Raw genomic sequence first — 27,269 nt, 5'->3', positions numbered from 1 at the left:
TGGCCTGTGCTGCCTCAGGTGGGCGAGCCGCAGCCTGCCGCTCCTGCTGAAGTTGCTGGTGATGCTGTTGCTGGAGTTGCTCCAGCCTCCTCTGCTGTTGGAGATCCTCTAATGCCAGGAAGGGAAGGTACCAAAGGCCTCCCATGCTTCTGGCAGATGCCTCCGTTGAGGAGGCGCTGAGTTAGGGTGGTGAGAGGGGCTTCCCAGGAGCTCACACTGGAGAAGTGTGTGAGGCTCCAACTTTCTGCAGCTGTGCCTAAGCCTTCAAAAAGTTCCCCCAAGCCTTCATCAACAAGGTCCTGCAGCCTGCAAATGCTGCCTGTTTAAATCTCTTCAGTCCTCATTGACCTGCAGCTGCAAGCAAGCAAGCCAACTGTTTTCACGCCAGGTCTCATCAGCGGGGTTCCCCGCAGGCGTGTTTCACGTGGGGAAAGCCCCAAAATCACAACGGCCCCTTAAAATCTACTTAAACAAGGTAATAATTGGTGATTTGTGTTTCGACGGCCAGTCCCGCCAGTGACGGCCGGGACTGAAGTGGGTCGCGGAGAAACGGCAGTCTGAAAGTCGGACGGGGCGGGGAATCAGGTGGGGGGGGTCGCGACCCGCTTTTTCGGCGATTTTCGGCCTCTGGCCGCCTGGAAAGCCGCCCAATGGCTGGCAGAAAATCGGGGCCCATATATCCGCCTTTGCCCCATATCCCTTAATATCTTTGGTTAGCAAAAATCTATCAATCTCAGATTTAAAATTAACAATTGACTTAACATCAATGCCATTTGTGGAAGAGAGTTCCAAACTTCTACCACACTTTGTGTGTAGAAGTGTTTTCTAACTTCACTCCTAAAAGGTCTGGCTCTAATTTTTAGGCTATGTCCCATAATCCTAGACTCCCCAACCAGCAGAAATAGTTTCTCCCTATCTACCCTATCAGTTCCCCTTGATATCTTGAAAATTCCAATGAAATCACCTCTTAACCTTTAAAATTCCAGGGAATACAACCCTATTTTTTGTAATCTCTCCTCGTAATTTAACCATTGGAGTCCAGGTATCATTCTGGTAAATCTACGCTGCACTCCCTCCAAGGCCAATATATCCTTCCTAAGGTGTGGTGCCCAGAACTGCTCACAGTACTCCAGGTGTGGTCTCACCAAGGCTTTGTATAGCTGTAGCATAACTTCTACCCCGTTATATTCTAGTCCTCTAGATATAAAGGCCAGCGTTCCATTAGCATTTTTGATTATTTTCTATACCTGTCCATAACATTATAATGATCTATGTACCTGGACCCCTAAGTCTCTTTGGACCTCCACTGTTTTTAGCTTTTCACCATTTAGAAAGTACACTGATCTTTCCTTTTTACATCCAAAGCGGATGACCTCACACTTGCCTACATTGAAACCCATTTGCCACAGTTTTGCCGGTTCACTTAATCTAATAATATCTCTTTGCAATTTTATGCTTCCATCTACACGGCTTATAATGCTGCCTATCTTTGTGTCATCGGCAAACTTGGATATGTGGCTCTCTATTCCATCATCTAAGTTGTTAATAAATATTGTGAATAGTTGAGGCCCCAACACAGATTCCACTAGTCACATCCTACCAATTAGAGTACCTGCCCATTATCCCTACTCTCTGTCTCCTGCTGCTCAGCCAGTTTCCTAACCTGGTCAATAATTTGCCTTCAATTCCATGAGCTTCAACTTTAACTAACAGCCTCTTATGAGGGACTTTATTGAATGCCTTCTGGAAGTCCATATAGATAACATCTACAGACATTCCCCTGTCCACTTTAGTCACCACTTCAAAAGATCCAATCAGGTAGGCATGACCTACCCTTTACAAATTCATGCTGGCTCTCTCTGATCAGCTGAAAATTTTCAAGGTATTCAGTCACCCTATCCTTAATTATACACTCTGGTAACAAAGCAGCTTGATCCCTGCAACAACAGGGCAACACATTTCAAACAGCTTTGAATATTGTGAACCGATTGTGTAAACAATTTCAACTATAATAATACAATGCAGAGTTCGAGAACATACTCTAGACACTTGTGTGTCAGTAAACAGCAGCAGAAAACTCCTTCAACATGCTCCTCTCAAACTGGATAAGAAACTTCGAACAGCTTTAAAATGTTGTCTTTATTCTTTTAGAATGAATAAATATTTATACATCATGAAGTACTACACAGTATATCACAGCTCTTACAGAGGCCATTACAAACATCAATACAATTTAATATCTTGTTATCTCCTGCAGTCTGCTGTACATCACTGAATTTAATTTCAGGTGTTATTCATACTTGTACTCTAAAGAGAGAAATTGTGACTGCGTAGTGTTACACAAAGTAGTGCGTTGATGTTTAATATCTAAAAAAGAAAGGAATCGTGTTATTAATCATATAAATATCATCTGCCTGACCGAGGCTTTGTTCCTATTATCAATTACAGGCTTGCAAAGTTGCTGTCTCAGTTAGACAGCTGTTTCACTGGACCCGGCATGCCACAAATAGATCCTGCATACTGCCCATGGGTTATTGAAATAGAAGAAAACCCCACGCCTAAAATTATGGACAAGGTTGAAGCTACCATGGAAGAGTTGTCTATCGGCCATGAAGAGCAAAGTGATCTGGTGTCAGTGTACAGGGAGGCAAGTTTGCCAGTGATATCTTTATGCCTTCCTGTGCTGCTAAGCTAGTGATACAACAGTGGCACTGTCTTTGAATTGATGTTTAATCTTACACTTATAGCATAATAACAGAGAAAATACAACAAAAATGTAGGGGGAAAGATTTGGTGGCGCTCCCTTTGGGGCGCTAACTTCGCCGAGGCACTACTTTTAGCGCCCTGAAAATGTTAGTGCCCCTGCACCGTAAATTCAGCGGTAGCGCCCCAAGCAGGAAGTGAGGCATTACTGGAAGCACTCCCCCCTTCTTCCTGGGGCGCTACCATTGAATATCGTGTCGCTACATGCAACCGTGCCATGCGCGTTGGCATGTAGCACCGCGGCATTGCAGGCCTCCCTCCCCTAATTAAAGCGGAGGGGCCTAGCGCTGTGCGTACTGGGGCCCTGCTGGACCACTGGGCAGCGGGGTGCCGAGAAAACAGCCCGGCACTCGAGGAGTGCCGGACTGACCGATTGCAGCCGGCACCCCGCATAAAAAAGCAGAAGGGGGCAGGTGCTAGCAGGCGGCCAAAAAAAAAAGCCGCCCGGCACCTGCCCTTTAATTTGCTCCACCGCGGTTTCAGAAACGGCGCCCTGATCCTGTCGGACATATCGTCCAGCGGTAGGTCGGGGCCGTGACCGAAATTTGCAGCTGGGGCATAAGCGGTGGCGCTGCGCACAGTGATGACATCAACACCGGAGACGGAGCGCCGTGGGGCGCTACCAGCTACTGCCGCTGCTGGCCTTTCGCTGAATTTTGTGGGAGGTGTTAGCGGCACTGCGCCCGGGCGCTAAGGGCGTTGCACCCCATTAGCACCCCCCGGGGGCGCTAATGGGAGGCGCAAAGCAACCCAATTTTTCCCACGTATATAGTTTAATTTTGACACTTGCCATAAAATCTAGATTTTCACGAGATGGGTCTAATTTAAAATGCATGCATATTTTGGATTTTCAAAGTAGTGGTGGTCAATTATGCATATAGATTGATTAGCTATCACGCACATATATGGTGGAGGAATACATAGGCCCTGAATATCTGTGATTCTGTTCCACCACCATAACTGTGAGAAATCAGGAATTGTGATCCACTTGGAGAGTGAGAGACTGACCCTGCTGGAGTTTCTGGGGCAGGGCAGATTCAAGGACTTTAATTATAACCAATGGGTCTCCTAACCAGTGTCAATGCACCCTAGGTGCCCGCTGGGTGGGGGAGCCAAATGGTGTGTTGGAAAGCTGCTTGACTGATGCACAAAGAAAGAATTTGCATTTATTTAGAGCCTTTCATAACCTCAACATCAAAAAGCACTTCACAGTCAATGCAATACTTTTGAATTGTAGTCATTGTTGTAATGCAGGAAACACAGCAGCCAATTTGTGCACAGCAAGGTCCCACTAACAGAAATGAGGTAAATGACCAGATGATCTATTTTAGTGGTGTTGCTTGAGGGATAAATGTTGGTCAGGGCATAAGGAATATACCCGTACTGTTCCTCGATTAGTGCCATGGGATCTTTTACATCCACCCGAGAGGATAGACAGGACTTCGGTTTAACCCCTCATCCAAAAGACGGCATTTGCAACAGTGAAGCACTCCATTAGTACTGCACTGAAGTAAGGCAGCAGCACCACTTTACAAATTATGGCATCGGTGAGATTGGCCCCGTGACCTACAACTGGTTTAGCCATCCATCAGCAGATCTGGCTGAACCACATCAAGTGCCATCAGGCTTCACTCTCCTCTGCCAAAACTCCCCACTACTCCAGGATCATCCTTTGGAGCAAAGATAATCCCTAGGTTTTTTCCTCCATTACCAACCACCTTCCTAAATCCCTCTCCCCTGCAGCCTCCACCCTCACCTCCAACAACAAGTGCGAGAAGCTCATAGTCTTCTTTGTTACTTGGATTGAGCCATCTGTTCAGCTGCCTCTGCTGCTTCCTCCCCTTCCACTTGCCCACCAAATCAAACCTCCCCCAGGCTCCCCCTGGCTAGCCCTGGAACCCCCGTCTTTCTTTAGTTTCTCTTCCATCTTCCCTCATGCCCTTTCCAAGCTCATCTCATCCATGAGACCCACTTCCTGTGCACTTGACCCCCATTGCCACTAAAGTGCTGACCACTCAACTTACCTTCCTGGTCTCCATGCTGGGTGACATTTCTTCTGTTCAGGTACTGTCCCCCTCCTTTTCAAAACCACTGTCATAACCCCTTCTCAAAAAACACACCCTAAACTCCACTGTCCTTGCATATTACAGCCCTCCATGGTACTGGACGATGGTATCATGCCAGCATATGGTACAATTGGTCAATAGGAAGTGAGAGCTGCAGTTTATCCAATGGGTTACACCATTCCATCTGTCCTGTCTCCTATTGTCTCCCCACACTTGCCCCCAGCAGGAATTCAATGTTGATGATCCTTGGGATGGAAACCCAGCTTCACTAGGTCCCCACCCCAGTTCCTCACTGCCAAATTGCGCCCCAGGAACTCTACTGGCCCTGAAGAAATTCGGGGCCACAATGAATTATACATTCCCATGTAGCATAGGCTATTCTTTGAATCCTTATGGTGGTTATCTACATAATATGGTGTATGACCATCTGGATAAGTTTATATCCTATTACATTGATGGCAATGTCATTGTATGAAGCAGTTCACATCTTCCCCAGGGTTAATGACTTATAATAAACACCAAGAATAGATTTTCTTGAGGTTCAAGAGGAGTCATTGTAAGTGGACAGATAGGAAGGAGAAAAGAAATGGAAAGTCTCCTAAGTGGGGGCTGGTGTGAAGGACTTATTATTGGGTAGAGTGTCAATACTTCTCAGCATTCATAAGCAGAAAGCAAAGGTACAGATCCTCATAACATAGGATTACATAGGATATACGGCACAGAAACAGGCCATTCGGCCCAACCAGTCCATGCCGACGTTTATGCTCCACACGAGCCTCTTCCCATCTTTCCTCATCTAAATCTATCAGCATAACCCTCTATTCCTTTTTCCTTCATATGCTTGTCTAGCCTCCCCTTAAATGCATCCATACTATTCGCTTCATCCATTCCCTGTGGCAGCGAGTTCCACATTCTCACCACTCTCTGGGTAAAGAAGTTTCTTCTGAATTCCCTATTGGATTTCTTGGTGACTATCTTATATTGATGACCTCTAGTTATGCTCTTCCCCACAAGTTCTCTCTGTATCCACTCTATCAAACTTTTTCATAATTTTAAAGACCTCTATTAGGTCACCCCTTGGCCTTTTTTCAAGAGAAAAGAGACACAGCCTAATATGTATACCCTCGCATTTCTGGTATCATCCTTGTAAATCTTCTCTGCACCCTCTCCAGTGCCCCTATATACTTTTTATAATATGGCGACCAGCATTTTACGCAGTACTCTAAGTGTGGTCTAACCAAGGTTCAATACAGGTTTAGCATAACTTCCCTATTTTTCAATTCTATCCCTCTAGAAATAAACCCTAGTGCTTGGTTTGCTTTTTTTATGGCCTTGCTAACCTGTGTCGCAACTTTTAGTGATTTGTGTATTTGTACTCCTGGATCCCTTTGTTCCTCTACCCCACCTAGACTCGCACCCTCCAAGTGATAAGTGACCTCCCTATTCTTCCTACCAAAATGTAATACCTCACATTTATCTGTGTTGAACTTCATTTGACAATTATATGCCCATTCTGCAAGTTTATTAATGGCCTCCTGTAATTTGTTGCAGTCCTCCTCAGTATTGACTATCCCCCCTAATCTGGTGTCATCCGCAAATTTAGAAATTGTGTTTTTCATTCCTAAGTCTAAATCGTTAATGTAAATTGTGAACAGCAGTGGTCCCAGCACTGATCCTTGTGGAACACCACTACCCAGCTTCTGCCACTGTGAATAGCTACCCTTTACTCCTACTCTCTGCTTTCTGTCCTGAAGACAGCCAGCAATCCATTCTGCTACTTGTCCCCTGACTCCGCATTCTCTGACCTTGTTTATCGGTCTATTATGGGGTACCTTATCGAAGGCTTTTTGAAAATCCAGATAAATGACATCTACTGCATTACCATTGTCTACTCTTTCTGTTACCTCTTCAAAAAATTCAATCAGGTTGGTCAAGCAAAACTTTCCCTTTTGAAATCCATGTTGATTATTCATTATTATATTGTTGGTTTCTAGACGGTCTTCTATTTTCTCCTTTAGTAGAGATTCCATTATTTTTCCTACCACTGATGTTAAGCTGACTGGTCTATAATTCCCTGGACATGTTCTATCCCCCTTCTTAAATATAGGTATTACTTTAGCTATCCGCCAGTCCTCTGGCACTACACCTTTTTCTAACGAATTATTAAATATGCGTAGCAATGTCTCTGCTATCTCTTCCCTAGATTCTATTGAAATGCATGGACCAGAGGTTTTATCCTCTTTGAGTTTGATTAATTTATTTAATATATGCCCTTTTTTATTTTAAATGCCCTTATCTTATTACTAAACTCATCATCCAATGGTGTGTCCACCTGTTCTACCTGCCTGGTAAAAACTGATACAAAATAATTATTTAATCTTTCTGCCATCTCTCTATCGTTACCTGTGGTATTATCCTGACTATCCTTTAATGGCCATGTTCATGTTCATGTTGTTCATAGCTCTATTGAGTTCCTGCTATTAGCTTAGATGAGTGTATTATTAACTAAATGCACAACCAACTATAAACTTGCTTTTGCGTATAACGTTCCAAATAATTATCGCAAGTAACAAATTTGCCTTCCTAGCCTTCTGTTACCCAAACTGAAGCATTGTACACAGAGGCAGAGGAAGAAGTGCCGTTGATTATCATCCAGCCTAAAGGCGACGCTGTGATCAGCATTGGGACAACTACAACTTCTGCAACTCCTCCTGCAACTTCTATGACGGCCGTAGAAAGCGGCATTTCTGGTAAGACACTTAGGATTATAGTTTTCTGTATCACATACCATAGAATTTAATGAATGCCATCCAAAATGGTGGGTGATGTAATATTCCTGCAGGTGATTTAGTGAAACATGAACTCGTTTTTAGGAATGGCATGTTATAATAATGGCCCAGAAATTCGGGTCGGGGGCTTCCCGCAGGTGCAAGCCCCCGACCTGCACTTACTTACCGCGCCGGCCGTTGAGCTGTGGGTCCCCGTGGAATTGCGATCCTGGGCCTCCTCCAACTGCCGGCGCGCAGTGCTTGTGTATCCCGGGGGCGCAGTTAGTTCGATGCGTCCCCTGGGATCACGTGGACCATGGAGAGCCAATGGTAGCAGGGAATGCTTCATTCCTAAGTTTGACAGGAAGACCTGTCAAACCTATAAATACTATATGCCCCAAAACATCACTAAATCTTCAAATAAATTTTTAAAAAAACATCACATTTTTAAAATAAACTATAAATTACATGAAATAACTATTTTAAACAATAATTTAAATTTTTGAAAAAAGTAATTTTATTTTCTAACAGGGCTAAAATTAAACTTACCTTTCTTTAAAGTATTTAAAAATAATAAACCTGTGGAAAAAATGTTTTAATTTTAATTAATTCACCACTTACCTTGTAAAAAGCAGGCCTTGCGACTGCTTTTTACATATCTAACTTCTGGAGACTTACCTTCCCGGGAAAACCTGGAAAAAAAGCGCAAGTTCGATGTGCACGCGCTGCCTCTCCTGCGCACGCGTTCCACCTCTTAACCCCTTCTTTCAGGGGAACAGAAGTGCCGGTTTCCCGCGCATGCGCAGTGCATGCACGAAACCGGCACTTCCATTGGGTTTACGGGTGAGTACCCCGTGCGTACTCACCCGTGGAGACCCGAATTTCTGGGCCAATGTTTTAAAAAAAAATTCTTAAGTAACTAAATTACCATTTAAACAGTGCGACTGCCAAAATATTCCCCGACCCAACTATAGAGTGCCATACATATCCACTCCTCAAAAATAGAGAAAACATTTTACCCACAATTCTCCACAGCAATATCATATTTTGTTGATCAGCAAAAGATTTAGATTATTTTTACACAACAATAAGTGCTAACTATTCTGACATTTTGAAATCTTGCTCTTTTGTAGAACTAATTCCAAGTCAGGCCTGGGGTTCAGAACTCAATTATCATTCGTACGTTCCTTCAATTAACTTTCTCATGACGAATAACATGCTTTCCTTTTGGCTAATTTCTGTTGACATATTTTAGCATGAGAGCAAGACTAAATGACTATGAGAACAAGAGTAAAGATGGAAAGAAGTTCCAAGACTGCTTTCAATTCTTGCTCCCCTATTTACTCACATGTACTTTTTTGTTAAGCTCAACATCTAGAGGAATATGGCTCTTAATGCATGGTAAATATTGGGAAGAGCAAAGCCATTGTCTTCGGTTCCCCACCACAAACTCCATTCCCTGACCACCGATTCCATCGCTGGCAACAGCCTGAAGCGGAGCCAGACCGTTCGCAACCTTGGTGTTGTGTTTGGCCCCGAGATGAGCTTCCGACCACATATCTGCTCCATCACCAAGACAGCCTACTTCCACCTCTGTAACATCGCCTGACTCCGACCCTGCCTCAGCTCACTTGCTGCTGAAATCCTCATCCATGCCTTTGTTACCTCTAGACTTGACTATTCCAATGTTCTTCTGGCCGGCCTCCCTTCTTCCACCTTACATAAACTTGTGCTCATCCAAAACTCTGCTGCCCATATCCTAACTCGCACCAAGTCCCATTCATCAGGAGGCAGGTGCCGATTGGGAGGGAGGGGTTGGGGGTGATCGGGAGGTGGGGGTGATTGGGAGGAGACCAAGGGGAGCCGGCAATGGTCTTTGGTGCTGCAGTGGAGCCGGGAGTGCTCTTTCCGGCTCCACATTCAGGCAAGTACTTTTTAAACAAATTTACCTGTTTGGTGGCGGCCTCCACAGTGCCTTTAAGCACCACTGATTCGGCTGCAGGTAGACTATGTTTTCTTTTAAATAGGCAGACCTATTTTGCAAAGGGGCCCTCAAACTGGCGTTTGGTTCCCTTATTTACATATGCAAAGGGCCTAGGTGGCATTATTTACTTCACCAGTGCACCATGATCACTTGATATTTCAACAACCATTGCATAATAAATATTGATGAAGTAATAGTTCTTTACTGAAAATGTAAAAACACTGCAGATAGGTAAATTATAGCCATTCTTTGCAATGATATCTGTGAGTTTGTTTCTCAAAGATAAAGTAAAATTTGTATTTCTAAAAATATTAACCAAAAGAAATGTTTTGTTAAAAAGTTACCATATATTGTTATTTTATTTTTAGAAATATATTACATTTGTATAAATGACAATGGCCCAGAAATTGGTGTCGGGGGCTTCCCGCGGGTGCAAGCCCCCGACCTACACTTACATAGCGCGCCGACAGTTGAAGCCTGGCCCTGCATGGATTTCCTGTCAGTGGCCCGGTTCAGCTCCCGGCGCGCTGTGCTTGCGTGATCCAGCGGCGTAGTTAGTTTGATGAGCCGGCTGGGATCACGTGAGCACTGGGCAACCAATCGGAGGTTGCAAAAGTTCATTCATGAGGTTGATAGTAAGAACTGTCAAACTCATGAAAACTCCAGGCGCCCAAAACAGTACTTAAACTTCAAATAAAAGTTTTTAAAAAATCCCACTAATTAAATTAACTATTAATAACTGTAAAAAACTAATTTAAACAATTATTCAAATTTTTGAAGAAAAAAAAAAAAAAAAATACTGTGCGTGCTGAAAACCGGCACTTCCATCGGGCCCATGCGTGAGTACACGGTGCTTACTCACGCGTTGGGACCCAAATTACTGGGCCTATATGTTATTATGTAGTTATAAAAATAAAAGAAAGACATGCATTTATATAGCGCCTTTCACAACCACCAGACGTCCCAACGCGTTTTGCAGCCAGTGAAGTACTTTTTGAAGTGTAGTCACTGTTGTGATGTAGGAAATGCAGCAGCCAATCTGCGTACAGCAAGCTCTCACAAACAGCAAGGTGATAATGACCAGATAATCTATTTTTGTGATGTCGATTGAAGGATAAATATTGGCCAGGACACTGGGGATAACTCCCCTGCTCTTCTTCGAAATAGTGCCATAGAAGAGAGTCAGCCCAGATTTTTGTGCTCAAGTCACTGGAGTGGGACTTGAAACTACAACCTTCTGACTCAGAGGCAAGAGTGCTACCCACTGAGCCACTGGCTGACACATTATTGGCTAGAAATGTCATACAATTTGATGACATATGATTTGTTTATTAGCCCCGTTCACTTATTCCAGGATCTTTGTGTACAAATTGGCAAATTATATATTGCCTGAATGAATTACTAGTTATACATTTTGAAAACATTTTCTACCCCCTCCCTCTTCAGACCCCTGTGAATGTATTGTGTGGCTGGTACAAAAAGCATGACTTCAGTTCTTTCAAATAGTAGAACACCTGTTTCCAAACCCGATGATATAAGGCTTGAATTTCAGGGTTGCCTGTGACTCCAGCCCAACTGCCAAGATTAGTGGAGAATACGTCCCATGTTGTCTTGACCTGTTGGGGCTAGCAGTTTCTAAATGGAATATAGAGAGAAATGGGAATGTGTCACATACCATGACTTTGCCACTGAATCCTTGCCCTTTTCCTATGAAAGTGGGGAGACTAGAGAAGTTGGGATTGTTCTCCTTAGAGCAGAGAACGCTAAGAGATTTGATAGAGGTGTTCAAAATCATGAAGGGTTTTGATAGAGTTAATAAGGAGAAACTTTCCAGTGGCTGAAGGGTTGCTAATCAGAGGACACAGATTTAAGGTGATTGGCAAAAGAACCAGAGGCGACAAGAGGAAACATTTCTTTACACAGCAAGTTATGATCTGGAATGCACTGCTTGAAAGGGTGGAAGCAGATTCAATAATACCTTTTAAAAGGGAATTAGATAAATACTTGAAAAGAAAAATGTTGCAGGGATATGGAGAACGTGCAGGGGAGTGGGACGAATTAGATAGCTCTTTCAAAAAGCCGGCACAGGCACGATGGGTCGCATGGCCTCCTTCTGTGCTGTAGTGTTCTATGATTCTATGATTTACATTTCTTAATATTGAATTGCTCTAGGTATTTCACTGTTGGATAAAGTTAAGTTCAGTGTTGAAGCTCGAAAGCTGCTGGATGGATTTCACAGTAGCAAACGGCAGTCACGCCGACTAAATAGCGACAATGAACAAGGTAGTTGCAGCTCGGGTCTTTCCAAACCAAAAGTTGTGGATGACAAATTATTTGAATTCATCCACGAGTACCCTTTGCAGACACCAAGAGCAGTTTTCCTTGCAGTGAAATCAGAGAGTAAAACTGAAGATTACCTAGAAGAAAAAGAAAAGGACGAAGAACAGGTCAGCATCGATGATAAAACAACAACCCATGACGAGCAGGTCAGCATCGATGATAAAACAACAACCCATGAAGAGCAGGTCAGCATCGATGATAAAACAACAACCCATGAAGAGCAGGTCAGCACCGACGATAAAACAACAACCCATGAAGAGCAGGTCAGCACCGACGATAAAACAACAACCCATGAAGAGCAGGTCAACATCGATGATAAAACAACAACCCATGAAGAGCAGGTCAACATCGACGATAAAACAACAACCCAAAGTACAGCGACCAACCTCCCTTCTATGCCTGATGAAACAAAACCTCAGTTGGACAGTAATACAAAGATTGATACTCACACAGCACCAAAGTCTCATGTTTCTCCAACTGCTCAGCTGAATGTAGAGCGATCGTCTGCAGCGAGTGATAGTACAAAAGGTTTTTCCGACAGTATGGGCAAGGATTCTTCTGATGAGGAAGATGATATCGGAGCTTTCTGCTACGTGACACCACGTCACAGTTATAATTTCAAGAGTAGAAAGGACATTGAAAAATTCAAGAAGTTTCTTCAGGGAACAGCTGGTGAGAAATACTGGTGGCTGTGGATGGATATTGAAAGATTAAAGGTTATCAAGGATGCCAAAAAGAAGCAAAGGTTAGTCCAAGATTTGTCTTACAAACTTAGAGATCAGATTTTTGAAAATGGGGACCAATTGTTTCTGTATAACAGCTCTCAACTGAAATGCAAACCTCAATACTTTTTATGTAAACTTTACATGCGATATTAATCATGCAAGAGTTTAGCTTTTGTTTTAGACTTTGAGTCACGTGTCAGCTTAACTCAATTGGTAGCATTCTCCCTTTATCAACAACAATAACTTGCATTTGTATAGCGCCTTTAACGTAGCAAAACATCCCAAGGTGCTTATGTCAGAAGGTTGATTACAGAATCTAGGCTGAGACTTCAGTGCAGTTCTGAAGGAGTTGTTGGAGTCGCCATCATTTGGATGCAACGTTAAACTGAGGTCCTGTCTGACTGTTTAGTTGGATATTAAGGATCTCACAACACTATTTTAATGGCAGGGAGTTCTCCCAGTGCCTAGCCAACATTCTTTTCTCATAAACATCACAAACACAGATTAACTGGTCACACATCTTATTTGCCTTTTGTGGGACCATGATGTGTGCAAATTGATTGCCACATTTGCTTTCATAACAATAGTGACTGCACTTCAAAGGTAATTACTTTGTTGTGGAGCACTTTAGGACATCCTGAAGACAAAATGTAAGTTCCTTCTTCTTGAGTAAAAGCTCCAGCGAGCTACAAATTGGGGTTTGGAAAGGGCAAACCATAAGGAGCAGGTAACAGTGATCCACCATCCAATTTTACAATTAGCAAGCACAGGGTCAATTGGAAGCTGATGTCATCTCTCATGTAGTAATTGGGGTCAGATTCCCAGGTGCCTTGCAACCATCAAATTGAAATTGAGTCTTGTCGTCATTAAGAGTAAACTCTGTCCCATGTGCTACTAATTTTGTGAAAAAAGGTACCAAACTGCACAGGTATGAATGATGACATACCCTGGCTTGACTGAACCTCCATATACTGATGACAGCTGATAAATGGCTGCTGACGATGGTCCTTATTCTGATTGCTTCTAGTGACTGTTTGTACTTGGGAATATTGTAGATGTAATCTTCATAGCATGTAACGTTTATCATTGTCCAGACTCTTCAAGTCCTTCACTTTTTCTTTTACAATTTCTCTCTTCCCTCCAATTTTCTGCCCATCACTCCTGAAGGGTCCAACTCAGTGCAGTCTTACTGTTGCTGGCCACCCCATGGTACCTTGCTCTCCATGTGTGATAACCTGGATAATGAGCATTGTCATGTAATTTGATTGACTGTGGATGGTATTACTGAACAGCTCCATTCTACCCTTACCCAATGTCCAGACATGTTTTTTTTAAACACATTTTTCTCCTCAGTGGCCTAGAAATTCGGCCATGCAGTGCCGGTTTCTCGGCCTCTTAAACTTTCAATTTGTCACGCATCATTGGCACTCATTACAAGCCAGAAATGCGCTTCCTACCATAATGGTATAGGCAACTCCACTGGTTGCCGAGTGCACGTCCAGGTTATTTAAAGAGTTAAATATGTTATGTACATTAGTGTTCTGCGCTTCTTTTAATTTTCATTCTTGGGATATGGGCGTCACTAGCAAGGCCAGCATTTATTGCCCATTGCTAGTTGCCCTTGAGAAGATGGTGGTGAGCCTTCTTCTTGAACCACTGGAGTCTGTGTGGTGAAGATACTCCCATAATGCTGTTAGATAGGGAGTTCCAGGATTTTGACCCAGCGATGATGAAGGAATGGTGATATACGTCCAAGTCTAGTTGGTGTGTGATTTGGAGTTCCCATGCATCTGCTGCCCTTGTCCTTCTAGGTGGTGGAGGTCAATGGTTTGGGAGGAGCTGTCAAAGAATCTTTGGCAAGTTGCTGCATTGCATCCTGTAGATAGAATACACTGCAGCCATGGTGCGCCAGTGGAGGTAGGAGTAGATGTTTAAGGTGGTGGATGGGCTGTTGATCAAGTGGACTGCTTTGTCCTGGATGGTGTCAAAATTCTTGAGTGGTGTTGCAGCTGCATCCATCCAAGCAATTCACCCATCTTGGGGGACCTGTTTTCGATTTTGGTATGCCCCAGCACATGACTCGGCACGTACTGAACTCGCCCAGCAACACATGGTGCTAACCAGCAGGAAGAACTGCTCACCATGGGGAAAGGGAGGCCTTATGAGTAGTGAGGGTGTAGGTATGAGCAGAAAGTAATAGAGCAGTATTCTTAGCATGACAACTCTAGTGAGGTCATTGAATTTTTTCCGGAATTGTAGCCATGCCCTGGGTGTTAAGCTCCTAGCATTGATATGCTCTGCGACCTCTTCCCAGTTGATTCTGGGAGGGAAGAGGATGTCCATCTTCCTGTCCACTGCCTGCACCAAGGCCTCCAAGGCAGCAACAGAGAACCTTGTTGAAGCCATTTCAATTTTTATAAGTATTCCCTTTGTTCTGCAGCTAGAGTGCACCTGCCCGTTAAGAGGTGCTGGCTGCCTTTGGGTGGCATCAGAGATGCCCGATATCTAGCATAGGGACATCATAGCTAACCCTGATCCTGTCTTCATATGATGTCCACACACAAGAGCACTATTAATCTTTCATTAAGGATTGCTAGATAGCAATCAGGAACAGTAACCTTGGCTAATTTTTCACCACTGTAGGTCAGCGGTATATTATAGGCCAATTACAGGAAACTCTCGTTTAAACGGCACCTAAATATCCGGAATTCTCTAATAACCGGCAAAATTCATACTCCGAAAACAGCACCTCAACAACCGGAAATGTTGCCGAGTCCGAGTCTCCCGCAGTGGCCGAGTTAGTCAGTGGGGGTAGTTCTCCAAACTGCCACTACTCGGCTTCTTGGCACTGTCGGAAGTCTCTTCCGATCCGAACACCTCAATAACAGGGGTCGGACTCTCCTGCGCTGCCGGTAGTCTCTTCTGATCCGAGTTATGGATTACCCTCAACTGGCAGTGCTATACTTAATCAAGCATCTTCCACCATCCATTTAACACAACATTCTGTGAGTACCCAAATATACTGCACATTTCTTGATTTTTTTATTGTTTGTTTGTTAAAAATAGGCTCGGTAGATATACCTCTCCGTTATCCGGAATTTTTAATCAACCGGCACCATCCCGGTCCCGTCGGTGCCGGATACGAAAGAGTTTCCTGTATAGTGCTCTAACTCCTGCATGATCAGCTAACTCAGCACAGACTGGGAATTGAACTTGGGACCTTCTGTTTTTGATAGTCTAGTAGTGCAGTGACTGGAACCTTTACCGACTAGGCCATTGGGGGAGCTCACTTACTTTACATTTCTATTAAACTGTGTGCTTTTGCAACTGAACGGACCTGATGGCTCCCTAAAACTGGTCATTTTTCTGTAAATGAATTTATACAGCTGAAATTATACAAGTATTAAATAGAATTTTACAGCACAGAAACAGGCCATTCGGCCCAACTGGTCTATGTTGGTGTTTATGCTCCACACAAGCCTCTTCCCACCTTACTTCATCTCACACTATCAACATATCCTTCTATGCCTTTCTCCCTCAAGTACTTAAATATCTTCCCCTTAAATGCATCTCTGCTATTCGTCTTATCCTTTATCTCAATGCATTTGGATTCTGTTTCTATCTTACTGTTAGTTATGTCCTTTTTTTCTACTGCCATTGTGTTATATCTAATTAGCAGAGCTACCCTACCCCCTTCTTCCATCCCTATCCTTTTAAAATACATTATATCTGGCAATATTTAACTGCTAATCCTGTTCTTTATACAGCCATGTTTCAGTTTTCCCTACTACTTCTGGTTCCTCTCTACGAATTATTGCCTTCAGTTCCCCTGTTTTGTTTTGAATGCTGTGTATATTGCTGTACAGACAATTTAATTTGTTTTTATTAATCGCGCTTCTTGCTTTATTTTTAACTTATTTTATGCTTATGTTCTATAACTTTGTGTTCCCTGATCGTTTATGCCAACACTAATCCTTTCCTTGGTCTGACCTTTACTCTCATCTCATATTTCTTTTATCTTGAGGCTACTGCTATTTCTACCGGATGCCTCCGCCCATCTTACTAGTTTAAAGTCTTATCCACAGCTCTATTCCGCTAGGACCATGGTCCCATTCCGGTTCAGATGCAGCCCAGGTAGGCTACACACCCTCCTTGACTCTCAGTTACAACTGCAGAGGATGCTATCTATCCCTCTAATTATTTATTTTGCTCTCCCCTTTTGGACTGCCTCCTGCTCCACAGTGCTATGGTTAGCATTCTGGCCATCCTCCCTACAGCCTGCATCCTTATCCCCACAGATAGCAAGTACATGGTACTTGTTGGATAGGACCAGTGACTACTGTACCTCCTTGTCTGCCTCCCTTAGGTTCCCCCTACCTTGCTAACTGACAGTCACAAACTCCCTTTCCCGCACCTGTGTTTTACTATGAGATGTGACTGTGCTCTACAGTAAACTATGCCTTATGTGTCAGAGGGTCTCTAGCTCGCACTCCAGCCAATGACTTTGAGTTAGAGTGTTTCAAGGCAGAGACATTTCCTACAGGTGTGATCATCCAAGACAGTCTCGCTGCCACAAATCTCCGCATACTGCACTCCTGACACACTGCCTGTGTTGCCATTTCTAATATTTATTCATTCATTTATTTATTTATTTATTTATTGTTAGCAATTATTTATTTCTAGAACTAATAGAATCACTTGTAGTCTAGGTTATAATTAGTAGATGGATTTAGTTTGATTACAGATTAATTTGTAATTAATTACTCTGTATTTATTTAATTACTTATTTAAAGTTGATAGATTGGTTTATATTTAAAATTAGAGTGTGGATAATAAATTAAACACGTAGCTTAAATTCCTCGGGCTCCACCATTCCTCCCATTGGGTTGACCATGACATCATTTTTTCAAATATTTCCCTGTGTTTGTTTTACTGCAGGCTCTGGGGCTCTTCTTATTGCTGTTCTGCTCTATTACTTTGCTGATGTGGTACCCAACAGCAGGTTGGCCAGGGAAGATGAGAATTGATGGGCAGTTTCTTCCCAAAATGTTTTTGTCTAGCCGTGATGTATTTTTGGCAGGAAGGTAGAGTGACTGCCTGAAGTAAAGTATCATTTCACTGGGTTTACAACTGTGCCAATCTTTGTAAGCCTACAGTTCCTGAGAAATTATTGATTATTTTTCTGATTGGTCCACTCCAATCTATTTCCAATAAAACAAAATTCACCGAAAGACATTCAAATTAGATTTGATTAGGATCCATTATTAATTAATCTCGATTTGTACTATTTCATGTTTATCATTCTTTATCGTGGATACTATTTGTTCAAATCATTCTCCAATCTATTTTTTAGTTTTGCTTTGTTCTATACAAAGTATTGATTATTTTTCTTGTTCTTTGGTTTAAAGCTACCTGAACAAGGTACGGAATCGGTACTTGTTTAGCGGTGGTGAATACTGCCTGAATGCAGAGACACGTGCAAGGCTGGGTCTGTCATTTATCTCACAGTGGACTGTGGAAAACCTGTGTAAGATTCAGTCAAATATAGTGTCGCCTCTGCTTCTGTATTGGTGAGTACAGGCACAAGCCTGGTCAATGCAGGTCAATGTGTTTAATGTGTATTTATTTACATCTAAACAATATATTGTGTGCCGTGAAATGTATTAACTGAAAACTACACTAAAGAAGCTTTGTGTGCCGATTACAAAATGGTTTCCCCATGATTATGACAGGACTAGAATGCCTACAATTCTGACAGGTGTATACTTTTAAGCAAAGCAAAATGAAACATTTAAAATAAATTATATGGCAATTATCATCAGTACTGATTGGCGTGAATCATGCTTTTGGAAAAAGCCTTTTGAGTGTTCTTTTTCCCTGCTGTTGAAGCTACTGGAGTATGGCTATGATATTCCAGCTCAAACAAGCTCCAGTCAAATCATGCAATAGAGATATTTTTAAAAAAATGAATTGCCACCTAAATGATTATTAGAAGCCCTACAAATATATTCTTATGAAATTGAACTTTTCATTTTTATTTTTGTTTCAAACAATTACAGGGGTCCGAGGTACTGTATTAACCAAGGATTTCCCATGGGACAAGCTGGCATTGTACTGAAAGATTGGGAAGATCGTCAGCTGAGACCAGAAGTAGGCTCAATTGCTATGACACTGCCAAATCCTGCCAAGATACATTGCACTCCAAAGGAGGTTAGTATCGCATTGTGGTTACAGAGTTCAGCAATTTCTAGAAGTAATTTTTAAAAACTTTATCAAACAATTATTTTTCAACTTTACTATTTACAATGGACATCCTGCCTAACCTCCCAGTTTGAAACTGCTCATATGAGGGGGTGGTGGCCCAAATACCAAAGATGGTCTTATTCCCACTGCCAAGGAAGGCTGGAATCAAGTGGTCAAGAAAAAAGTGATATAGATGCAAACTTCTTTCTTTGCTTTGTCCCTCGAATTTCTCCACCAATTTTTCTTCTATTCCTCTTTCATACAGACATTGGGATGAAATTCTGAGATTTATTTGGTGCAGTTCTGACACAGAGGGCCAGAATTTGAAGCATAAGTCAGATATGCAGAACCGCACCCATTCTAAAATATACACGAAATTTCACTAAAATTGGCTGCTGGCCGAGGATGTGCATACTCTAAATTGTGCAAGTGTGCAAATAACAGCATAATGAGGAAAAAGGCTGCTGTCCTAGAAATCCCACCGTTTAGGTCAGAATTGCACCTGGCTTAAGTTAAGTCTGTTGTAGAAGGTAAATCACCTGCATGACTTGTCAAACCAGGCTTTTGAACATCCATGAACCTTGTCTAAACCGTCAGCTTTAACTGAAGTGATTAGAAAAATCTTTTCTCAACTGTACAACTAAGAAAGGATTCTGCAAGCTGCCTTTCAGCAATTTCAGGCCGAGGCATCTTTTCCTTCCCACCTTCAGTCATACCATGGGGTTCTCTATGGATATTCATGGTTCCACACCTGATCCAAGTAATGCTGCATTGAGTTGTATCCATCTTGGATGTTGGCACTGAGGATGCCATCCATCTCAGGGCCTCTGAGATGGTCCTCAGTGCCTCCATTTGATGCTCATCCAACATCCTTCTTTTTAGAGCGGGAACCCACAGATCTGATTCTGCAGGCTGAGGAATCAGGGGTTGACTTCTGCAAAGCCTCCACTCCCCACTGTTAGATCCCACATTCACCTCTGACTCCTTTGGCACTGTGAGGGTAATGAAGGAAGAAGTGCCACACGAGCAAAGCCACTGCAAGGAAAGGTCAGGGAGCAGCAGATAGCTTACCTTGGCTGCTCTGGTGAGGTAGTTAAACTGCTTCTTGCACTTCAAAGAAGTCCTGTGTACAAGGAGGAGGAACTCACTGCCGCAGCCACCTTCCTTTACAAAATGTGTACTACATGCTTGGTGGGCCAACAAACAGATTGTGCCTTCTGCTTCCTATCTCTGCTACAAGGTTATTCAGGTCCACCTCCCTGAAGTTTGCCACCTGATTCTTCGATCTGGCTACTATCCTTCTTGCCCGCGTTGCTTGCTTCCTCCAGTGCTGCCATTGCTGCTTTAAGCACCAACAAGTTTTTTAACCGGCTGAAACACCAGGCATTTTCCAGCCTGCCCTCTTCACTGCCTGCACTGCATTTTCTGCCTTTCCAGTGTATCTGAGGTTTTGCAGGCAGAATTTATACAGCCTGCACATCTCTGCCTACTTAAATTAGCTGACCCTTCAGCTTTCAACAGGCTCAGGGAAAAGATCTCAAGACAGGCAAAAGTTCCACTCTAGAATGGTGCCATTGTAAATTGGAATCCATTGACATCTTGACAGGATATATAGTTTTACAGGTGCTGGCTGCTATCCAGTAATCCTTAGTGAAAGTGGCACCTGAGCAAACTTGTATTTTGGCGCCTTTCTTTGAGTTTAAGTATATAGCAGTATTAGTGAACGTTTCAGATATAAAGTTGTCATCTCAAAAGTTTTTATAATTTAAATAATAAATGATATAAGTCATAAAAAATAACATTATAGCTATTGGCGGGGGCGCAGCGCTATCAGGTAGCGCCTCAGCAACGCCTGGCAAATTTCTCAGGAGACGCTTTTTTTGCCCCACCCCGGGCGATTAGCCCTTTGCGCCCTGTAGGTGCCCCCCACCCCGGAGACACTAACAGCAGGCACAAAGGAGCTGAATTTCTAGCCCATTAGGCCCAGAAACCCATAGGCCTAACATCCTGGCATAAGCGCTCGGATGCACCCACCCGTGACTTCCGGTGCTGACCCTGCTAAAGTTCACAAGCTTAGTGGGAGGTCCCTTAATTTGATTAAACTGCACAATGTTTCGGCCGGGGCATTTCTCCAGCGGAACCATGGTATAAATTGTCCAAGTCTGAAATTCTTGGACCCATAAAGACACAAATCTTGACTTTGCCCTTCCACAACAGAGGAATTCTGAGGCTATAGACTCTATTCACTATCTGCCCATCGCAGTATGCTTGAGATTGGGCACTGTAGGCACTCATAATACGCTAGCAGTGGCAAATGCATTGGTGCTCTACAGTTTTGTACCAAAGTTATTTGGATTATTTTCTGAGCATTTTTAGAACACAGCCTCAAGCCGGGCCTTATTATGCCTCTCATTCATGCACTCTCATACTCATATGAGGTCAGGCACAGGAGGAAATAGGCTCAAATCCCAGAGTCTCTGGTGATATTTATATCCTATGGATCTCATCCACATGTAAGTTGTTTATCTTGGACAGATTGGCACAGTGGAGAAAATGTCCTAAATCGATGCATGGGAGGGGAGTCCCATCCACACTACCTCTGTACCTCCTTGAACCAGAGCAACATTGACACTGCCCATAGAGGTGAGCTGGATCCTAGTATAAGAGGAACCCTTGAATGCAGAAGTCAAATGGTAATAGAAATGCTTGAAGGAAAAGAGAAGACTTTAAAAAATATTTATTCTCGGGTGTGGATATTGTAGTGTCCGAGTATCAATACTACACGGACTGCAGGAGAACAATAATAACAGGTATTTACTGAACAGAGGGTACTCTTTTTGTTTGGACCCCCCAAAAAAAACCAATTGAACTGTAAATAAACAAAAGTTCAACTAAAACTTAACAAATCAAATTAAAATTTTGTTTTCCGGGTTGATAATGCACTCCAGTCCCCGCGGCGCCCACCGGTCACGGAAATACTCAAGCGCGCCGGCGGACACCGCGTGCTCCATCTCCAGGGCCACCCGGGCGCGAACATGGCCGCGGAAGAGAGGCAGGCAATCCGGCTGGACGACCCCCTCGACCGCCCGCTGCCCTGAACAGAGGGTCTTAAGACTGAAGTACAGAAGCCTGCTATGGCTTTATATACAGGGGTGGTCACTGCCGGTACTGCAGTATAGAATCAGTTCTTCTCTTAAAGGTACATACACAACAATTCCTCCCCTTTTAGATAAACAGTCCATAACATTCATTTAACAACTAAATAATAACTAATTACAATTACAATTTTCTCTGTACTATATACGTTAACTGAAATAATCATTTATAAGTTCAGTCTTTGAGGAGGCTTCCTGATCCTGACTGGATAGCGCCTTTCTCGAGTATCCTGTTCTTGCGGCGGAGTTGATTCTGGCTCATTGTCATTGGTTGGTTCGTCAGCTTCCAATACCACTGCTTCTGAGGTAGACGCAATCTGTACTTTGGGTTGATTACCAGGTGCACCTGCTCGTGGTATGGGTTTGGCTTGTTCCTGTGACTCTAGAATCTGGTCAGCATGGCGTCTCACGATGCTCTCTCCAACGTCCACTGTGTACATTAGTGGTCCCTGCTGTGTGCATATCGTTCCTGGCTGCCATTTTTCTGTTCGGTAGTCGCGGGCCAAGACTGGTTGCCCTATCTTGAAGCTCCTGGTTGGCTTCTCATTTATGTGCTGGAATTGCTTATCCTCAACATCTCGTCTTATGTTTGGTTTGAGCAAATCCAGGTGACATCTTAGCCTTCGGTTGAAGAACATTATGGCTGGAGCTTGGTTGGTGACTGCATGTGTCGCATTCCGGTAAGCAAACAAGAAATTATCCACCTTGTGTTGTAGTGGTATGTCGTCGTTATACATTGCCTTTATTGCCTTTTTCAAGGTCTGAACAAACCTCTCAGCTAATCCATTTGTGGCTGGATGATATGGGGCAGATGTGTAATGTTTCACCCCATTATTCCTCAGAAACCTCCGGAAATCCTCGGACACAAACTGTGGCCCATTGTCGGAGCAAATCTGTTCTGGCAAGCCATTCCTGGCGAAGATGGTCCGTTGGACTGCAATAGTTTTCTCCGTGGTGGTGGAGGACATTTTGATGACCTCTGGCCATTTCGAATGGGCGTCCACAGCGATTAGGAACATTGAGTCCATAAATGGACCAGCAAAGTCAATGTGTACCCGTTGCCATGGAGATGAGGGCCACTCCCATGGATGTAGCGGGGCCTGTGGTGGAGCGTTTTGGACCTTCTGGCATCCTGTGCATCTCTTGGTCATATCCTCGATTTCTTTATCGATTCCCGGCCACCACACAAACGCCCTGGCTAGGCTCTTCATTTTTACCCCTCCCAGATGACCCTCATGAAGCTCATTGAGCACTCTATCTCTCAACTTGGGTGGAATTACCACTCGGGATCCACACATCAAGGTCCCCCGGCACACTGACAGCTGTTCTCTCTTTGGCGAGAATGCTGGCAACAGTGAGTCGCCATGTGCTGGCCATCCCTTCACTGTCAAATCATAGACCCGAGAGAGTGTTGGGTCATTTCGCGTTTCCTTCTCTATACTTGAGTTTGTAACAGGTAGACATTCGACTATGGTCGCATGGAATATCTTAACAGGGTCCACTGCAGGTTCTTCCTCTACCGTAGGCAACGGTAGGCGCGACAGCTCATCAGCGTTTCCATGCTGTTTCGTACCCTTGTACTCTATGTCGTACTGATGTGCCCCTAGAAAAAGTGACCTTCTTTGCAGCCGTTGCGCCGTCATCACCGGAACGCCCTTCTTTGGGTTAAAAATGGAGACCAGGGGCTGATGATCAGTCAGTAGGGTGAATTTCTGCCCGTGCAGATAGTGATTGAACTTCTTCACCCCCCACACCAGGCTGAGGGCCTCCCTGTCAATCTGGGCGTAGTTACGCTCGGCTGAGGTTAACGAGCGCGACGCAAAGGCTATTGGCCTCTCTGAACCGTCAAGGAATTTGTGTGACAGCACCGCTCCGATGCCGTAGGGAGACGCATCACATGCTAACCGAATCGGTAGTGTTGGATTGTAGTGGGCCAATACTTCTTTTGAAGTGATTAGGCATTTACATTTCTGAAAGGCACGCTTACACTCATCACTTCATTTCCATGTTACTCCAGTTTGCAGCAGGCCGTTCAGTGGGTGCAGAATTGTAGATAAATTCGGCAAGAACTTATGGTAGTAGTTCACCAACCCGAGGAACGACCTCAGTTGCGACACATTTTCCGGTGCTGGAGCCTTGACTACAGCCTCAATCTTGTCTGGTGACTTATGCAACCCTTCCTCATCAATCATGTGGCCACAATACGAGATTTGTCTCCTGAAGAACTCGCATTTGGGGCGGTTGGCTCGTAGCCCATATTCCTGTAATCTAGTGAGCACCTGCTCCAGGTTGGCAAGGTGTTCACTCATTTTCGCCCGTAACCATGATGTCGTCCAAATAACACTGGGTCCCCGGGATCCCTTGCAGGACTTGTTCCATCGCCCTCTGCCAAATAGCCGGGGCTGATGCTACCCCGAATACCAGTCGATTGTACTGGTAAAGGCCTTTGTGAGTGTTTATCGTGAGGTATTTCCTAGATGCTTCTTCCACCTCCATTTGTAGATACGCTTGGGCCAGATCAATCTTTGTAAAGCGTTTCCCTCCAGATAGTGAGGCGAAAATATCTTCTATCCATGGAAGTGGATATTGTACTGTGTGCAGGACTGGGTTCACAGTTACCTTGAAGTCCCCACAGATGCGAACCTTCTTCGGCTCCCCAGGCTTGCTGCTCAATGATTTCTTCATTACAGGAACGATGGGTGTGGCCCACTTGCTCCAGTCCACCTTGGACAGCACACCCGAACGCTCCAGACTCTCCAGCTCTGCTTCAACGGCTGGGCGGATCGCGTAAGGTACCAGTCTGGCCTTAAAAAAAAATTTGGGTTTGCGTTATCTTCGATTTTTATCGTTGCCGTTACTCCTTTTAGAGTCCCAGGCCTAGAAATTCAGTAAGGCGCTGCAAGCTTTGCGCCCAGTTACCGCCTAAAGAGGGCTTCTGCGCCAGTAGAGGAGGTTGCGCTGATATTGAGCTCGGCGGTAATGGCGGCGGTAGCCGGTAGCGCTGCGCCGGCACCGATGACATCATCGGTGTGCGCAGTGCCCCGTTTCCGCCCCGATGCCGGCCCGACGCCCATATTCAGTTGCCGCCGCCTCCTCCGTGGCGGCCGCTACTAACATCCGGAGACCAGGGCCTTACTGCAGCCTTAGTGGGGCGCATAAAGGTGGAGGTGCGGCCGGCCGCTTTTTTGGCGGCCGCCTGCCCGCACCTCCTTCCCCGGCCTCCTCCACCACCCCCCCCCCGCGGCATTGCCGGCTGCTTTCCGCGAGCCCGGCACTTCTCCGTGGTGCCGGGCTCATTTGCCGGCACAATCCAGCGGCGATCTCCCCGTTGCAGGCACCTCCACCTTAAGAGAAGGAGGAGGCCTGCAGTACCGCAGCCTGCTGCACCGCAGCGGGTGGCGCAGCGGTGCCTAGAGCGCTGAAATTCAGTTTCAGCGCCCCAAGTGGGGGCGGGCACACCCTGGAATAGCGCCCGGTTCCGACTTGGGGCGCAAAAAGTGAATATCTGACGGTCGCAAATGGCTCCGCGCCCAGCGCTAACTTTTGGGCGCTAGCCAGCTGACGGGGCCATAGTGAATTTCTAGGCCCCAAGTCCTTGTTGGAACACCTCTTTCGCGTCAGTTAGAATTTTTGACAGTCATCCAGGTGTGACGTCATCATCCTTTTTGTCAGTCACAGTTAGCGCCTGAATGGAATGCCAATCCAATTGTATTTTTTGGATCCATTCACGTCCCAATAATGGTGGTCCTCCATCTTGTAGTATATATAGATACAGTTTCTGTGTTTCCTTGCCGTTGTATTCAACTGGCACCCTTATTTTTCCTCTGGGGTAGACTTTTTGCCCCGTGTATGTCTTCAATACAATGGACGTGTCCTTCAAGGGTATGTGTGAGAATAGCCGCTCATAGTCTCGTCGATTCATGACAGTTAGGGCTGATCCTGTGTCCAATTCCATCTTTACTGGGGACCCTGCTATCATGAGGGTGACCCAAATGGTTCGGTGATCCTCCTTTGCGATCACGTTGTGTAACTTTAGACAACTTAGTCTCCTGCTCCCGGAGTCCTTATCACTCTCCTGATCTTCCGAACGACTGTCTGTCAATTTCTTTACTTTCTTGTACTTTTCCTTAGTAGTTCTTGTAGTGTTAGTTTTCTTTCCCGACCTGCAGACTCTTGCTATGTGTCCCATTTTCCCACATTGCCTGCATAATTTGTCCTTAAACCAGCAGTCCTTCTGATCATGGGTTGTTCTGCCGCAGCGATAGCATTTTTCTGCTCCATACGCCATTTCGTTAGCGCTGTATTCTTGTGGTTTCTGTTGTATTTCCGCAGCTCCCCGTGCTGCTGCTTCGTAGGATACTGCCACACTGAAAGCCTGTTCTAGCGTCAGGTCCTTTTCCGAAAGTAGTCGTTTCTGGGTTCCTTCACTCTGGAGCCCGCAGACAAACTTATCCCTTAAGGTGTCTGCCAGTCCTGCTCCGAACTGGCAGTGCTTCGATAACTTGCGTAGTTCCGTAAGATAGTCAGCATTGCTCTCATCTTTGTGCTGGTTTCTTTTATGGAACTTGAATCTTTCTGCTATCAGCAGTGGTGTAGGGTTTAGGTGTTCCTGTAAGATATTAACAATCTCTTCAAAACTTTTCTCCATTGGTTTAGCTGGGGTAATTAAATTCCGCAATAGGCCGTACGTTCTCGCGCCCATCAAATTTAATAATACCGATGCCTTCTTTCCATCGGCCACCTCATTTGCCTTGCAGTACACTTCAATTCTTTCCACATACGTGGTCCAGTCTTCTACCTCGTTGTCGAAAGCAGTGATACTGCCACTTTTCGGCATCTTGGGTGATTTAAAATGGCGCCTCCCGCGCTTTTCCTTCTTCCCCTTGCTGCCACGCTGCTCCTAGCGTTCTGCAGGGTAATGGCGGCGACCCGCGGCTTCGGCGCGTCTCACTTTTCCTTCCCCTTGTTTTATTTTCGCTACGCTGCCCGGTTGTTGAGCACCGACCGCGCCCTGTGCGCTCCACCCTCTCTCTCTTTTCCTCCCGACGACGCTGCACGGCCCCTTTGCAGAGCTGCTCGATCGAGCTCGAGCCCGCTGCAGTCCGGAAGGGTCAGCGCACTACCTGCTACCAGCACGATTTGCTGGAACACCTTGACTGGGGAGCCAAGCCCAGCTCTCCACAGCCTCTCCTGCAACTCTCCGAACTCCGATGGATCCTTGGGCG

At 44.6% G+C, this 27,269-nt stretch overlaps 1 protein-coding gene across 1 annotated transcript in view; it reads left to right on the top strand.

Moving 5' to 3' along the window:
- Window positions 1–2,497: 2,497 nt before the first annotated feature.
- The window catches only part of LOC147115153 (regulator of G protein signaling 22-like), a 142,231-nt gene continuing 117,459 nt past the window's right edge, over window positions 2,498–27,269 (top strand). Inside the window, exons 1-5 of the mRNA XM_085993988.1 lie at window positions 2,498–2,647; window positions 7,417–7,579; window positions 11,754–12,666; window positions 18,055–18,216; window positions 18,706–18,856. Of these exons, the coding sequence (XP_085850114.1) occupies window positions 2,498–2,647; window positions 7,417–7,579; window positions 11,754–12,666; window positions 18,055–18,216; window positions 18,706–18,856 (1,539 nt within the window). The remainder of the gene's footprint in view (window positions 2,648–7,416; window positions 7,580–11,753; window positions 12,667–18,054; window positions 18,217–18,705; window positions 18,857–27,269) is intronic.

Source organism: Somniosus microcephalus, chromosome 7, assembly GCF_052327205.1.
Source record: "Somniosus microcephalus isolate GS21.2 chromosome 7, FLI_Smic_1.0, whole genome shotgun sequence".
Classification (NCBI taxonomy): Eukaryota; Metazoa; Chordata; class Chondrichthyes; order Squaliformes; family Somniosidae; genus Somniosus; species Somniosus microcephalus.
This window is presented reverse-complemented; position numbering and strand designations above follow the sequence as displayed.